At 42.4% G+C, this 17907-nt stretch overlaps 1 protein-coding gene across 1 annotated transcript; it reads left to right on the top strand.

Moving 5' to 3' along the window:
• The first annotated feature begins 7902 nt into the window (after positions 1-7902).
• On the top strand, positions 7903-11802 carry LOC120046522 (oocyte zinc finger protein XlCOF6-like). Its single transcript, XM_038991827.1, has 4 exons — positions 7903-8165; positions 8394-8651; positions 8820-8916; positions 9076-11802. The coding sequence occupies exons 1-4, from the start codon at positions 8019-8021 to the stop codon at positions 10869-10871; spliced, it is 2298 nt and encodes a 765-aa protein (XP_038847755.1). The 5' UTR covers positions 7903-8018; the 3' UTR covers positions 10872-11802.
• The last annotated feature ends 6105 nt before the right edge of the window (positions 11803-17907 follow it).

Genomic DNA, 17907 nt, shown 5'->3' with positions numbered 1-17907 from the left:
TCAAAAACCTGACCTTTGAAATGTCACACTGACAAAACATGTAAGGAAGAGTCCATGCACAGTAAAATACCTAATTTCCAAAAGCTTTATTTCCAAATGCAGCAAATGTACAGGTTACTCAGCATCAGCATCAGCATCAGCATCAGCGTTCTCATCATCTCAGGTCTGGGTCAGGCCATCATTTCTCATCAACGTCACACATTATGTTTTCTCTTGCCAGGCAGTGTGGGAAAAATGCCCTTGTGTGCCTTAGAAAACCCTGGATAGACTCCACAGACACATCACCACAGACCACCATTGCCTCCAGGAGGTTTTGCTGTGCGTAGGGGTTGCGGTCATACACTCTCCACCGCCATACTGAGAAAGATTCCTCAATCGGTTTCAAAAATGGGGAATATGCTGGGGAAAAAAGAACGGTGAACCTGGGGTGGTCATTGAACCAGGCGCGAACCAGAGCAGCCAGATGGAAACTCACATTATCCCAAATGACAACATATTGGGCTTGCTCTGGTTGCCCTTGCTCCCCTTCCTGTTGAAGAAAGTTATTGTGCAGCTGATCTAGAAATTGAAGGAGTTGTGCCGTGTTGTATGGACCCACTTTGACATGGCGGTGGAGGACGCCACGATTGCTGATGGCTGCACAAAGGGTGACGTTGCCTCCCCTCTGGCCAGGAACTTGTATGATGGCACGGTGACCAATGACGTTGCTCCCACTTTTGCGCCTTTTTGGTAGGTTGAATCCTGCCTTGTCGATGAAGATGTACTCCTGTGGGTCATCCATGGCATCTAGCTCAAAGATTCTCTACAGAAGTACAAAAACACAAATTTGACTCTACTACAAATACAGTACTGGTATGAAAGATTGTGTACTGCAGTTACTGTAACATTACTATACAGTACTGTTTTTATATGCTGGAGAGATTAACCATACTCTACATACTGTAAAAAGTCTGTATAGTATTGCAATTACCTGCGCATATTGGAATTATTGCTCCTTAACTCTGAATTCCTTTCAAAAGGCACACTATCATTTCCATGGAAGACTCCCTGGTCTTCAACTATTTGGGTTTGAATTTCCCCTCAAACAGATGGCATTACTGGCAATCACCATATTCACCAGGGCAGTCTCTTGCTCAGCTGTGAGAAGTCGTCGCCTACCTCCAATAGATGGCCTCCTCGAAGTTCTGCAAAAATGAAATTTGACCATTACTGACCTATGGTCATCCATTACTGTGGTAAAAACTACACGGAAAACAAAGTGGAGAGTTAGTCTATATGCACTACAACATTCCATGTGTCACAGTAACAAGGCAAATTACCGGTTTCCCCCTTCTGAAAGTATGGACAATGGATGCAACTGTAACGGCTTAGGTTGTGTTGCACTATCTGTCCAGCTTCTCTCAGTCCACCCATGAATGAGCACATGATGAACTAGGGTGGAACGGAGATTACTTGTCGTCGTCCTCTCGGTTGTCTTGCAACTTCGGCATGGTTTGGATCTTTGTTTATTGATCCTGCAATTCTGGTTGGCGTGTTAACAATTGAGGCTTAGTGTTTGCACCTGGAGAACGGTGTGCGCTTTGAGTTTAGGTTGTGATGACTTGAGTTTATATTGAGAGCATGCATTTGCTGAATTAATATATAGTGCAATTACAGTTTTCCAAAATTGTTTACACACGTTTGCTGAACCTTTGGGCCATTTCCCCAAAACCACAAACCTCTAGCAAAAGCAAACAGTGCATTCAAAACGGTTCTTTCCAAAATGGTTCTTTGCATCAAAAATGGCACACGCGTCATATGACTAGATTAGTCTACCATGCATCCTCCATTGCCTGGAGAAGAGGCATGCGTGCGAGGGGATGGCGGTCATACACCTTCCATCGCCATTTCCCGAAAAAAACTCTTCAATTGGGTTCAGGAATTGGGAATATGGTGGGAGGTATAGAACAATCAATTGTGGATGGTCGATGAACCAGTTGCGGACCAGAGCAGCCCGGTGGAAACTAACGGTGTCCCAGATGACAACATACCTGGGCTGCTCTGGTCCACCCCTCTGCTCAGCTGGAATGAGGATGCCATGTGTGTCCAGGAATGTGATGAGAAGGGCGGTGTTGTAGAGACCAAGTTTGTCATGGTGATGGAGGACGCCTTGCTGGCTAACGGCTGCGCACATGGTGATAGTCCCTCCAAGCTGTCCAGGGACATTCACAATGGCCAATAATGTTCCGTCCCCTTCTTTTGGCTAGGTTGAAGCCAGCCTCAATGTAAATATGAACATGCAGAATTGCAGTGGCATCCAGCTCTCTGAAACAGACAAGACAATGTGACAGACCTAGAGCAGTCAATATGGTGAGGCACAATACACTGGAGTACAGTACTGTGTCTATACAGTGCTGATATGATAGTAAATTCACAGTATAGGGACTTACTTGCACATATTCATAGCGCTGTTCTTTAACCCTCCGAGTTTCGCTCAAATGGCACCCCATAGACCAGTTTCGGTTGCGCTGTAATACACGGTCCAATGTAGACAAGCCCACCTGGTGAATGTTAATGAATATTGTGTGGTCTGCAGTTGTGGTTCTGGATTTCTCATAATCAAATGGTATGGTTGATGGAAGACACAGCCAGTGTCTTCCATCACGGCCTGGCCGTCTCTCAGTTCTGCAGAAGATCCACAAATATGATTGGTTACAGTAAACTAAAATATTATTTTTTCTTTCAATATGAAGTGACATTACTGTAACATTGGCCAACAATCACTGAGTACCATAGGCCTACTGATATGTCAGACTGCAGTATACATACATAAAGGGCATAGTGGAGATGGTAGGTAACTACCGGTTCTCATTTCTGAATGTACTGATGATAGATGCAACCCTGTAGCGGCTCAGGTTGGGCTGAACTCTGCCCAGCCTCCCTCATACTCAATCCATGGTTGAGCACATGGTCAACCAATGTGGCCCTGATCTCATTGGAGACAACTGTCCTTCCTCATCCTCCTCTTCCTACGCGCACTCCTTCACCTCTAGCTCTTGCTTCACCATTGACTTCCATTTTCCTCCAAAAGAGGAGAGCTCATCTGTGGCCCTTTATAGTGCTAAAGCACTGATTTCTAATTGAACCATGATTTGACCTCGTTTTTCCCGAGTTCCCAGTTCTCTTGAAGGCACCATTATATCTGGAGTCTCGTTCGATATAGATGACGAGTAGCCTACCTTATTCAGAAAATCCCAGGAGTGGACAGTGCACATCGCCTGATCAGTATGATAAATGGAAAGAAGGAGAAAAGCCTATCAATACTATTGTTGTTTGAGACTCTAAATGCACATGTGAAGCTTGGATATGTGAGGTAGAGTGTGGGAATTGCAAAAGATATGGCCACGTGTCAAATGTTTGCAGATGGAAGAAGTATGTTATTGAAGAATCTGTGAATGGATGGAGCGGGTCGAGAGTTTCAAGTTCCTTGGTGTCCACATCAGCAGCGAACTATCATGGTCCAAACACACCAAGACAGTTGTGAAGAGGGCACGACAACACATTTTCCCCCTCAGGAGACTGAAAAGATTTGGCATGGGTCCCCGGATCCTCAAAAACTTCTACAGCTGCACCATCGAGAGCATTGTGGCTGATGGATTCACCGCCTGGTATGGCAACTGCTCGGCATCTGATCGTAAGGCGCTACAGAGGGTAGTGTGTACGGCCCAGTACATCACTGGGGCCAAGCTTCCTGCCATCCAGGACCTATATACTAGGCGGTGTCAGAGGAAGACCCAAAAAAGACTCCAGTCACTCAAGTCATAGACTGTTCTCTCTGCTACCGCACTGCAAGCGGTACCTGAGCGCCAAGTCTAGGACCAAAAGGCTCCTTAACAGTTTCTACCCCCAAGCCATAAGACTGCTGAACAATTAATCAAATGGCCACCCAGACTATTTACATTGATCCCCCCCCCCCCCCCCCATTTGTCTTTACACTGCTCTTACACACTGTCTAACATCTACTGTATACATAGTCACTTTACCCATACTTACATGTACATATTACCTCGACTAACCCGTACCCCCGCACATTGACTCGGTACCGGTATCCCCTGTATATAGCCTCGTTATTGTTATTTTATTGTGTTACTTTTTATAAATTTTTACTTTAGTTTATTGCGTAAATATTTTCTTAACTCTTGCTTGAACTGCATTGTTGGTTATGGGCTTGTAAGTAAGCATTTCACGGTAAGGTCTAAACCTGTTGTATTTGGCTAATATGTGACAAATACAATTTCATTTGATTTAGTTACCGCCTATTACCCTGAGTACCCTGTTATGGGGAAAGCAGTCGAGGTGTCAAGGATCAGGGTTGTACGGCAGATCTCGTATGTGGAGGCGGTGAAGAGAGCGGAAGGGGCAAGAGGCCACAGTGCTGAAGAAGATACACGGCAACCAGTTGCAAATGTTTTATGCCAATCAAGTGATCTGCATAAACTCATTGTGAAGGTGGATTTTGTAGCATTTTTTAGCCACATTGTAGCCTACTACACAGAATTGTGTAGAATAGTTTTTGCTCTATAAGCCAATATGTATTCCATATACAGTGATTCACATTGTGTCCAATAGATTGGGTGGAGTAAAAGGCCAGCGACACTCCGTATTATTCAGTGCCCCATGAAATGACACCATATATAAATCCTACAGACACTACTGAGTATTCCCTACAGAACTTTTACTGCGACACCCAGAATATGTATTCCATATACAGGGATTCGCATTGGTCGATTTTATTTAACTTTGGAACATATTTTAAAACACACATGTAATGCAAATGAATCATTGTTAATGTTTAGACAATTGTTTTCATATATCATGAATAAATCGAGGATATTGACACTTTCCTACTATTACATGTGGGACTTTTTTATTTTGAAAATGTCTGATATTCCGTGACCCGGAAGTATGATGAGTCTGTGACAGTAGGAGTGAGGTTTTTGGACAAAGTGGACTCTTACCTTTTGGCTGATCTCTTTGTGGTTTCAGGGTGGGTGAAAACAGAATTGGGTACTGTGGAATCGGTGAGGGTAACCAGAAGTGGTCTTGTGATAATTGTTTGTGTTTCTGCTGGTCAGAGGGAGAAGGCGCTCGGCGTTAAACAAATGGGGGCAAGAAATGTGAATTGTTTCGCTCTCAAGAAAAGGGCGCCATTGAAAGGAGTGATTACTGGGGTAGCAGTAAATGTAAAAGTTGACCAACTGAAGGGGAAGATTCCCGGTGTTTGTGATGATCGTCGTTTGGTGCGATTGCAGACAGGGTGGCGAGAGTTGTGAAACAGAAGAGTCATTGTCTGTTCTTTTGAGTTTTGATGTTGACTCTTTGCCCGACAAAGTAATGTTAGGATATATAAGTTAACCTGTATGAGCTTTTGTACCGAATACATTACGTTGTTACAGGTGTCAAGCTTATGGGCATGTGGCAGCAGTGTGTAGGAGGGAGGTTCCTAGGTGTGAGAAGTGTGCAGAAGGGAATGAGACAAAGGAATGTGTAGCATTGGGGAAAGTAGTGTTAATTGTACGGGTCCCCATGGGGCTGGGGATCAGAAATGTCCGGTGAGAGAGAAGCAGTTTGAGGTTTCCAGGGTTAGAGTAGTGCAGAAGTCGTCATATGCTGAGGCAGGGAAGAAAGTAGAGGAAGTTGGGTCAAGGGGAGGGATCCTAAGAGGAGTGGTGTGAGTAGTATATCTGTACCAGTACAGAGGGATAGGCCAACAAGTGATATACAGTTGACGTCAGAAGTTTACATACACCTTAGCCAAATATATTTAAACTCAGTTTTTCACAATTTCTGACATTTAATCCTAGTAAAAATGCCCTGTCTTAGGTCAGTTAGGATCACCACTTTATTTTAAGAATGTGAAATTTCAGAATAAGACTAGAGAGAATGATTTATTTCAGCTTTTATTTCTTTCATCACATTCCCAGTGGGTCAGAAGTTCACAAACACTCAATTAGTATTTGGTAGCATTGCCTTTAAATTGTTTAACTTGGGTCAAACGTTTTGGGTAGCCTTCCACAAGCTTCCCACAATAAGTTGGGTGAAATTTGGCCCATTCCTCCTGACAGAGCTGGTGTAACTGAGTCAGGTTAGTAGGCCTCCTTGCTCGCACACGCTTTTTCAGTTCTGCCTACAAATTTTCTATAGGATTGTGGTCAGGGCTTTGTGATGGCCACTCCAATACCTTGACTTTGTTGTCCTTAAATTTTGCCACAACTTTGGAAGTATCAAATCAAATGTATTTATGTAGCCCTTCTTACATCAGCTGATATCTCAAAGTGCTGTACAGATGCTTGGGGTCATTGTCCATTTGGAAGACCCATTTGCGACCAAGCTTTAAATTCCTGACTGATGTCTTGAGATGTTGCTTCAATATATCCACATAATTTTCATACCTCATGATGCCATCTATTTTGTGAAGTGCACCAGTCCCTCCTGCAGCAAACCACCCCCACAACATGATGCTGCCACCCCCGTGCTTCACGGTTGGGATGCTTTTCTTTGGCTTGCAAGCCTCCCCCTTTTTCCTCCAAACATAATGATGGTCATTATGGCCAAACAGTTCTATTTTTGTTTCATCAAACCAGAGGACATTTCTACAAAAAGTACGAAATTTGTCCCCATTTGCAGTTGCAAACCATAGTCTGGCTTTTTTATGGCGGGTTTGGAGCAGTGACTTCTTCCTTGCTGAGCGGCCTCTAAGGTTATGTGAATATAGGACTCATTTTACTGTGGATATAGATACTTTTGTACCTGTTTCCTCCAGCATCTTCACAAGGTCCTTTGCTGTTGTTCTGAGATTGATTTGCACTTTTCACACCAAAGTAGGTTTATCTCTAGGAGACAGAACACGTCTCCTTCCTGAGCGGTATGACGGCTGCTTGGTCCCATGGTGTTTATACTTGCGTGCTATTGTTTGTACAGATGAACATGGTACCTTCAGGCGTTTGGAAATTGCTCCCAAGGATGAACCAGACTTGTGGAGGTCTACAATTTTTTTCTGAGGTCTTGGCTGATTTCTTTTGATTTTCTTATGATGTCAAGCAAAAAGGCACTGAGTTTGAAGGTAGGCCTTGAAATACATCCACAGGTACACCACCAATTGACTCAAATTATGTCAAGTAGCCTATCAGAAGCTTCTAAAGTCATGACATAATTTTCTGGAATATTCCAAGCTGTTTAAAGGCACAGTCAACTTAGTGTATGTAAACTTCTGTTCCACTGGAATTGTGATACAGTGAATTATAAGTGAAATAATCTGTCTGTAAACAATTGTTGGAAAAATTACTTGTGTTATGCACAAAGTAGATGTCCTAATCTGTAGTTTGTTAACAAGAAATGTGTGGAGTGGTTGAAAAATGAGTTTTAATGACTCCAACCTAAGTGTATGTAAACTTCCGACCTCAACAGTATGTTTCAGGAAAATTAGATTTTTAGCATTTATAGCAATGGTTTTCAACTTTACTGTAGGGTTGGAATGTATGTCGGTGAAAATTGAGGTTGTGGTGGCAGCTGCAGAGAAGTATTTGGGTGTGCGAGACTCAGAAGAGTTGCAGGGTGTGTTAAGTGGTGATGTCCCATCTATTTCAGGTTGGCATGAGGTAGGACTAAATATATTTAAATAGTGGAGTAGGGTGGTGTTATTTTTAATTTATTGATTTTTTTAACATTTGTTTTGTGATTGTAGTGTTAGATGGTAGGGTATTTATAGTTTTTTATTTATATTTTTTTAACCAAAGTATAAGGGAGTTATACTCCAGTCTAGTAGGTGGCGGTAATGCAACACATTGGAATTCAACCGCCGTTAACCTCATCGAAGAAGAAGAAGAAGACCCGGAAGTACTTTTTTATTGTTGTTGACGAGATGCCGATGTCATCTTGTTGAATGAAATAGTTAGCCAGTGAACTAAAATGTGACAGCATCGACTGCGTAATCATAACGTTATTTTTGTCTAAATGTAGGCTTTTAAATCTCAGGGAAAATGTCACGTTTAAAGGATCAACTGGCCACCGTCATGAGGCTTTTAGTAAATGCAGCTGTGGTGGAAATAAGTAAATTGTTGGACGAGTGCACGAGTCAAAACGTTTCCACCGAGTCACAGAGGCAGTGCACTGGCCCTGGGACTGAGGTAAGTGGGTCACAAGCAGGGTTTACATTTGCCTAGCTAACCAGCCTGCATTGTGTTGGCACGGACGTGTGTGTTACATAGGATAAATTGTATGGGTAGCTAACCTTAATTGTTTGTTTGACATTATTATGTCAAATGTCTTGGGTCAGAAAATTGGCATTGAGACTAGCTAGCTCAGAAGTTAAGAAAATAGTCAGTGTCATATGTTTGTGTCTTCTCCATATACAGCTGTCTGCCACCATGAAGAGATTGTGCAAAGAGGCCATGCAAAAAATCATTAGTCTCATAGATGAGGATACAGCTTCTCTGCGTCTCCAAGTGTCTGTGTGTCAGAGAGAGAATCCGGTTCTGAAGGAGAATCTCCAGGTGATGGATGGGGACCTGAGGACAACTAGAGGGCTTGGAGAGGTGGATGCAGAGGACAGGAAGACCCAAGGAAAAGACCTGACTAAATGTGTGCGCTTGTCTGATGTCAACAGTGGCATGGTAATCTCCCATATATCCATATCACTGGTCACCAATATCTTGAATATGAATAGGATGCAAATTAGTTGCTATTCAAGGAATGTAGCTAGCCTATGTTGGAGGTCAGAGAGAGAGAGAGTGTGTGTTTGGGGAAGGATACTTTCCACTGATTTATTATTTCACGTCTAGTCTTCAGAGACGGAGGAGGAATGTGCCGAATGGATCACGTTGAAGAAGGGTACGCTGCAACAGGACACCCAGACAGGACACACACATGACGACACAGGTAAGTAGTTATGAAGTCACCTTTCAATACGTTCAGAATGGTCTGAATGTAGACAACTGACTGCATTACATCTTATATTCACAACTTAGAAAGTTGAAATTAAATGCTGAAACTGCAGCATAACAGCAGTGATATTAATATTGAATATCTACTGCCCAGATGGAGAATCCAGGACAGAGGCTGGGGAGGATGCTACTATTGAACACACCTTGGAGGAGGAGATTACTACACCACTCTCACCAGCAAAGGCCCAAGATGACCAAGACTTAGAGCCTGCTGCGCCCACAGACATATCCAAGGATGCTAAGATGGCGGCTCCCACAGTACGTCAAATGAGACTGCGTGCAGTGAGACGCACAAAGGGCCAGAAATCTGTCAAAGGAGACAAATGTTTAAGCTGTGTACAGTGTGGGAAGGCTTTTAGTAAACTAAGTAACCTGAAAGCCCACCAGGTTGTCCACACAGGTGAGAGGCCATTTAGGTGTACGCAGTGTGGGAAGGGCTTTACAGCAAAGTGCAGTCTCAAAGTACACCACGTTATAGTCCACAAAAGGGAGAAGCGATTCAAGTGCACATACTGCGGGAAGATATTTGGCACCCAGAGCCAGCTTAAAGAACACCAGGTGGTTTTCAAAGGAGAGCAAGAGAAGGTATTAAGATGTACTTTGTGTGCTAAGGCTTTCCCTGCAAAATGTAGCCTCAAAGCTCACAGAATAGCTGTACACAGAGGAGAGAAGAGATTCAAGTGCTCTCAGTGTGGGAAGGTTTTTGCCAGGCAGAGAGATATGATAGTACACCAGGGTGTACACACAGGAGAAAGACCATTTAAGTGTACAACGTGTGGGAAGTCTTTTACAGCTAGACGAAGTTTAAATGTACACGTGCTGACTGTACACAAAGGAGAGCGACCTTTCAGCTGTGACATATGTGGCAATAGATTCAGCCAGAGAAGTGGCCTCAAGGCTCACCGAAGGACCCACACCGGAGAGAAGCCCTACATGTGTGACCAATGCGGAAAAGGCTTCAGCCTGAAAAGTGCCCTAAATACCCACCACGTAGTTCACACTGGTGAGAAAGCATTTAGTTGTGAGATCTGTGGCAAATGTTTTAGTTTAGCGCCTAACCTCCGCAGACACCAGCAGACTCACTCTGGTGTTAAAGCGTTCCCCTGTGACATATGCCAGAAGAGTTTCACTCAAGCTAGTCATCTCAAAGTCCACCAGCGCATTCACACAGGTGAGAAAACGTTTGTATGTGACGTATGTGGAAAGAGCTTCAACCAGAAGAGTTCGCTGATGATCCACCAGAAGATACACAGTGGGGACAAACCCTATGACTGCTTAGAGTGTGGAAAATGCTACCGGTCTGCAAACTATCTGAAAAGGCACCAGGTGACACACACAGAGAAAAAAACTCACTCTTGTGAAGAATGCGGAAAGAATTTCCACACCGCTACCAATCTCAAAACTCATTGTCGGGTCCACACAGGCAAGAAGACGTTTACCTGTGATATATGTGAACAAGGGTACAGTTCCCTGAGTTACTATAACGCTCACCGGCTCATTCACACTGAGGGGAAACCATTCAGCTGCACCATGTGTGAGAAGCACTTTGCCAAACAGCGTTTCCTCAATCTTCACCTACGCACTCACACTGGAGAGAGGCCACATACCTGTGACCTGTGTGGGAAGAGCTTCAGTTTTGCACAGAACCTTGTTCGCCACAAACGTGTGCACACTGGGGAGAAACCGTTTCTCTGCATTTTGTGTGGGAAGACTTTCAGCCAAGCGAACAATCTCAAGGCTCACCAGCAAGTGCACACTGGGGAAAAACCATACAACTGCTCCAAATGCAGGAAGAGCTTCTCCTGTATGAGAAATTTGAAGGAACACAAATGTATTGAAGTTCAAGAACAAATAGTGGAAGTGACTGTTGGAGACTCACAAGTACTGTAATAATATATGAATAATGGCACAATACCAACACACCTGCCTAATTGGAGCTGCTTAGCAAAAAATGCTATGAATGTTGCAAATCTATGTAGTAATTATAATTCGAGAATATCTAGCTATTACACAAGCTGCATAAATGACAATGCAAGCCTTCTACTGTACGTCCATGGTCCTTCCATGGATTCCCCCTGATTTTATATTAGGATGGTTTGAAATTTGCATCACTGTTGCTATCATCATGTCTCTCAGGTAACCTGGGCCTAGTCTATTGATAAGTACTACTATGTTATTATATGTTTGTAATATGTATGTAGCATGTCCATATTTCAACCCACATGCACCAGTAGTGTTGCAGCAAAGTATTTTACAGTATGTTGCAATACATTTGCTCACTTTACAACTCAAGTAACAAGAGGTGTTTGACTTGTGTTTAAAAATATTCAGAACTTTGAGTTTTTCAATTTAAATGATTATACAAAATTCTTGCAACCAATAGAATGAGTAAAAGTAAAGTGTACCCCCATATATACAAAACACAAGTCAAACACCTCTTGTTACCTGAGTTGTAAAGTGAGCAAATGTATATATGGGGGATACAACAAACCCAGCTCTGCAGATTTTGCTGCCAAGAGAATCCTTAGATCATTTGTTTTGGTACTGTCCATATGTAACTTGTTTTTGGTCGCAGGTTCAGGAATGGCTGAAGAATTGCAACATTTACCTGGAGTTAACTCTGCAAATATCACTGCTGGGTGATCTGAAAAGTCATAGTCAATTGATCAATAATAAAGTTATAATACTCTAAGCAAAAATGTTTATCTTTAATGTTCAATCTATACAAACTATGAGAATAGAAAGGTTCAGAACTTTTGTGAAACATCACAGCAGAGTTGAATGGCAAATAGGAATCAAAACTGGATGGTGTTCAGAGATAGATGGGAGGGGTTGAGGGTAGCTAAAGGGGAAAAAAACGAACAAAACATTTATATAGTATGTATAAGCTGGAAGTAGAAGCCTAAGTGTTGTTGTCCATTAGTGTACTCCAATTAGGAGAGGGGTGGTAGGGTTAGGGGAAAATAATAAAGGTAAATGTATAAAAATATTTTCAGTGCATTCGGAAAGTATTCAGACCCCTTGACCTTTTCCACATTTTGTTATGTTACAGCCTTATTCTAAAATTGATTAAATCGTTATTCCCCCCCTCTTCAATCTACACACAATACCCCATAATGACAAGGCTAAAACCACCATGTTTGCAAATGTATTCAAAATAAAGAGGAATATTGCATTTACATAAGTATTCAGACCCTTTACTCAGGATTTTGATGAAGCACCTTTGGCAGCGATTACAGCCGCAGGTCTTCTTGGGTAGGACGCCACAAGCTTGGCACACCTGTATTTGGGGAGTTTCTCCCATTCTTCTCTGCAGATCCTCTCAAGCTCTGTCAGGATGGATGGGGAGCGTCGCTGCACAGATATTTTCAGGTCTCTCCAGAGATGTTCGATCGGGTTCAAGTCTGGGCCACTCAAGGACATTCAGAGACTTGTCCCGAAGCCACTCTTGCGTTGTCTTGGCTGTGTGTGTAGGGTCTTTGTCCTGTCGAAAGGTGAACCTTCGCCCCAGTCTGAGGTCCTGAGCACTCTGGAGCAGGTTTTCATCAAGGATCTCTCTGTACTTTGCTCCGTTCATCTTTCCCTTGATCCTGACTAGTCTCCCAGTCCCTGCCGCTGAAAAACATCCCCACAGCATGATGCTGCCACCACCATGCTTCACCGTAGGCAGTGGTGGAAAAAGTACACAATTGTCATACTTGAGTAAAAGTAAAGTTACCTTAATAGAAAATTACTCAAGTAAAAGTGAAAGTCACCCAATAAAATACTACTTGAGTAAAAGCCTAAAAATATTTGGTTTTAATTATACTTAAGTTTCAAAAGTAAATGTAATTGCTAAAATATACTTAAGTATCAAAAGTAAAAGTATAAATCGTTTCAAATTCCTTATGTTAAGCAAACCAGACGGCACCATTTTCTTTTTTATCTTTTCTTACGGTTATCAAGGGGTACACTCCAACACTCAGACATAATTTACAAACAAGGTATTTGTGTTTAGTGAGTAGAGATGACCAGGGATGTTCTCTTGATAAATCTGTGAATTGGACCCGTTTCCTGTCCTGCTTAGCATTCAAAATGTAAAGAGTACCTTTGGGTGTCAGGGAAATGTATGGAGTAAAAAGTAAAGTATTTTCTTTAGGAATGTAGTGAAGGAAAAGTTGTCAAAAATATAAATAGGAAAGTACAGATACCCCAAAAATCTACTTAAGTAGTACTTTGAAGTATTTTTACTTAAGTACTTTACACCACTGACCGTAGGGATGGTGCCTGGTTTCCTCCAGACGTGACGCTTGGCATTCAGGCCAAAGAGTTCAATCTTGGTTTCATCAGACCAGAGAATCTTGTTTCTCATGGTCTGAGAGTTCTTTAGGTGCCTTTTGGCAAACTCCAATTGGGCTGTCATGTGCCTTTTACTAAGGAATGGCTTCCGTCTGGCCACTCTACCATAAAAGCTTGATTGGTGGAGTGCTGCAGAGATGGTTGTTCTTCTGGAAGGTTCTCCCATCTCCACAGAGGAAGTCCAAAGCTCTGTCAGAGTGATCATCGGGTTCTTCATCACGTCCCTAACGAAGGACCTTCCCCCCGATTGTTCAGTTTGGCCGGGCTGCAGGCTCTAGGAAGAGTCTTGGTGGTTCCAAACTTCTTCCGTTTTAGAATGATGGAAGCCACTGTGTTCTTAGGGACTTTCAATGCTACAGGATGCACCTGAGCTCACTTTCAAGTCTCATAGCAAAGGGTTTGAATACTTATGTAAATAAGGTATTTCTAACAACCTGTTTTCGCTTTGTCATTATGGGCTATTGTGTGTAGATTGATGATTAAAAAAAATATATATATTCATCCATTTTAGAATAAGGCTGTAACGTAACAAAATTTGGAAATAATCAGGGGGTCTGAATACTTTCCGAATGCACTGTATATATTTTATATATTTACAAAAAAATATGCACTACCGTTCAAAAGTTTGAGGTCACTTAGAAATTTCCTTGTTTTTGAAAGAAAAGCAACATTTTTTGTCCATTAAATAACATAAAATTTATCAAAAATACAGTGTAGATATTGTTAATGTTGTAAATGACTATTGTAGCTGGAAATGGCAGATTTTTTAATGGAATATCTACATAGGCGTACAGAGGCCCATTATCAGCAACCATCACTCCTGTGTTCCAATGGCACGTTGTGTTAGCTAATCCAAGTTTATAATTTTAAAAGTCTAATTGATCATTAGAAACACTTTTGCAATTATGTTAGCACAGCTGAAAACTGTTGTTCTGATTAAAGAAGCAATCAAACTGGCCTTCTTTACACTAGTTGAGTATTTGGAGCTTCAGCATTTGTGGGTTTGATTACAGGCTCAAAATGGCTAGAAACAAAGAACTTTCTTCTGAAACTCGTCAGTCTATTCTTGTTCTGAGACATGATGACTATTCCATGTGAGAAATTGCCAAGAAACTGAAGATCTCGTACAACGCTGTGTACTACTCCCTTCACAGAACAGCTCAAACTGGCTCTAACCAGAATAGAAAGAGGAGTGGGAGGCCCTGGTGCACAACTGAGCAAGAGGATAAGTACATTAGAGTGTCTAGTTTGAGAAACAGACGCCTCACAAGTCCTCAACTGGCAGCTTCATTAAATAATACCCGCAAAACACCAGTCTCAACATCAACAGTGACGAGGTGACTCCGGGATGCTGGCCTTCTAGGCAGAGTTGCAAAGAAAAAGCCATATCTCAGGCTGGCCAATAAATATAAAAGATGGGCAAAAAAACATAGACACTGGACAGAGGAAGATTGGAAAAAAGTGTTATGGACAGACGAATCTAAGTTTGAGGTGTTCGGATCACAAAGAAGAACATTTGTGAGATGCAGAAAAAATGAAAAGATGCTGGAGGAGTGCTTGACGCCATCTGTCAAGCATGGTGGAGGCAATGTGATGCATTGTTGGTGGTAAAGTGGGAGATTTGTACAGGGTAAAATGGATCTTGAAAAAGGAAGGCTATCACTCCATTTTGCAACGCCATGCCATACCCTTTGGATGGCGCTTAATTGGAGCCAATTTCCTCCTAAAACAGGACAATGACCTGCTCCAAACTATGAAATAACTATTTATAGAAGAAGCAGTCAGCTGGTATTCTGTCTATAACGAAGTGGGCAGCACAGTCACCGGATCTCAACCCTATTGAGCTATTGTGGTTGCAGCTTGACCGTATGGTACGTAAGAAGTGCCCATCAAGCCACTCCAACTTGTGGGAGGTGCTTCAGGAAGCATGGGGTGAAATCTCTTCAGATTACCTCAACAAATTGTCAACTAGAATGCCAAAGGACTGCAAGGCTGTAATTGCTGAGAGTCAAAGCTGAAGGTCTCTGCCTGGAAGAGGAAATCCAGGGTGGAGGACTGGTTAGGTTGCTGCTTCCTCTATTGGTAATTTAAAATGCTCTGAAGGAACCCCTGTCAGAGCGGAGACTTCTCCTGGCCCTTTGCCGTCTTCCCCAGGTGCAAGGAGGTGGTCACCCTGCAGGATAGAGTTCCTGTAGAGCAGCCTACCTCCAGGATCACTCATTTCAGGGTGCTCTGGGCAGACTTAATCAGTGAAGCCAAAGATCTCCACCTACTGTAGAACTCCAGGGTGGAGGACCAGTCAGACTGCTAGTTCCCCTACTGGCAGTTTGAACTGCTCTGCAACAGCAAATAATGGGCACATTCCTCTGCCCAGGTGTTGCTGACACGTGCCAGATCTTACAACACCTGGATAGATATTTTACATATCAGCTAATCACATCAAATGTTACAGTAACCTGTCAGTCAATGACACAGTCGATGATATGGCACGCAACCATTGGTTGAAGCATGCAAAGTCTGAGCAAGAGAACGCGACCAGAGTAACCCCAGGAGTATGTGCATTGCACAAAACACCAAAAAGTGTAGGCATAATGACATTTGGCAACATCACAGTTGCTTAAAGGAGCAATCTGCAGTTGAAACAACAACAAAGTGTTCACGGTTTTGGAAAAAAGCTGAGGGATGGGGATGGAGAAATGTTATCATTCTTAAATTCATAGACAGAGCTATGGATGCAAGGAGTGACCATCCATATATAAAAAAAAAAATGTATTTTGGCTCATGAGGCATTTCTAATCTATATTCTTCAAGAATCAATAGGTACATATCATTAATTTATGAGTCCAAAAATGGATGAGGCAACTGCAGATTGCCCCTTTAACTTTACGTTACAAAACCTGTGAAAATAAACAAAAATAGAAAACACAATGGAATCTAAAGTAGCATAACCCATTCCCTGATGATGCACTTTTTAAAACCAAAATGTAGAAAATCAGCCCAAAATGTGGGAAGTGTGCACTCGTTCACTACTCATTAACTACTTCCCACAAATCTAAATGCATTGGAATTGTAGAGACATGGGTTTCCCCCACATTTGTTATACCAGTCATTTCCTTTCAAATCAGTGAAGGAAAGTGAACAAGTGCCCACTTTGGGAGGGAGAGATATAATTGTGAAATTGCCCGTGTCACATGTAAACATTCATGGCCATGGGTCAAGGACGTTTGCGTCAGGTGATATCAGAGAAGAAGAGGCGAAGCGAAAGGGTTTACTCTGCCCAAAATCTGTCCACGTTGAGCAGATCATTAATTATTAAGAAAGTGGTTTGTTTATGTTTCTACCATTGTGGTTAGATGGAGTAGGCCAGGGGTGAAAGTAGATGTAATTTCATCCCGATATGGGACCTCATGCACCAACATTTTTTATGTACCTAATCATAGAATTACGTATAGGATCCCTATTAATTCAATAGGATCTCTGTAGGCCTAGTCGTAAAGATTTCTCATTTAACTTTTAAAATGTATTACCTTTTACTGTTGAATAAACACAACCAGTTTCCATCTGATTGTCAAACAATCACTTCAAAGGGCTCCTTTACTAGGCTACCCGCTCACGTTCATCCACTCACAACCTATTTCTAGCCTCCAAACAGTGATGAATGGAAACAGACATCTTTTACACAAAACACCAAAAAGTGTAGGCATAATGACATTTGCTGATTGTCAGTTGGCCAGATTTTTTACGTTTTTATTTTTATTTTGCAGGGATGCAGTCCCAGAAATTACCTCCTTACGTTCACCCCTGGAGTAGGCCTACAGCTTCATCTAGTGGTCGCGTCGGGGAACAAATCATCAGTATCACCACAGGGCAGGGGCAATGAGAGAGTGTTGAATTTAGTCAAGAAAAAAATGAATTGCTATTTTGATAGGTGAGGCTTATTGGATCTAATAGAAGTTTCGTAATGCTTAGGTTGTTACGAGTGTGAAGTGTGATGCAAGTCACATCGCGGCAATTTTGAGAAAAGCACCTTATATCAGAGTTCGAAACAGTCTATGCATACCAGTGGAGGCTGCTGAGGGGAGGACGGCACATAATAATAGCTGGAACAGAGCAAATGGAATGGCATCAAACCATCTGTTTGATGTATTTGATACCGTTCTGCTCGAGCCATTACCTGGAGCCTGTCCTCCCCAATTAAGGTGCCACCAACCTCCTGTGATACATATTCATGGAAATAGCATGGCATATCACTCTCCATTGAATACAGGTGGTTGACGTCAAAACCCCTCATAGAATATTCAAAAAGTATTTAAATAACAAAATGTATCCACCAATCCAAAGAGAGGAATAGGCGGGAGCTTGACAGCCTGATGGTCTGCTCTACGGACGACGAATTCCATTGTTAGGGCGGAGACACCAGCATCTCGTAATTATATCCAGTATCTGAAAATATTTGGCATGGGTCCTCAGATCCTCAAAAGGTTTTACAGCTGCACCATCGAGAGCATCCTGACGGGTTTGCATCACTGCCTCGCATGGCAACTGCTCGGCCTCCGACCGCAAGGCACTACAGAGGGTAGTGCGTACA

The sequence above is a fragment of the Salvelinus namaycush genome, chromosome 4 (genome assembly GCF_016432855.1).
Source record: "Salvelinus namaycush isolate Seneca chromosome 4, SaNama_1.0, whole genome shotgun sequence".
Taxonomy (NCBI): Eukaryota; Metazoa; Chordata; class Actinopteri; order Salmoniformes; family Salmonidae; genus Salvelinus; species Salvelinus namaycush.
Note: the sequence above shows the minus strand (reverse complement) of the source record. Positions and strands in the feature narration are given on the sequence as shown.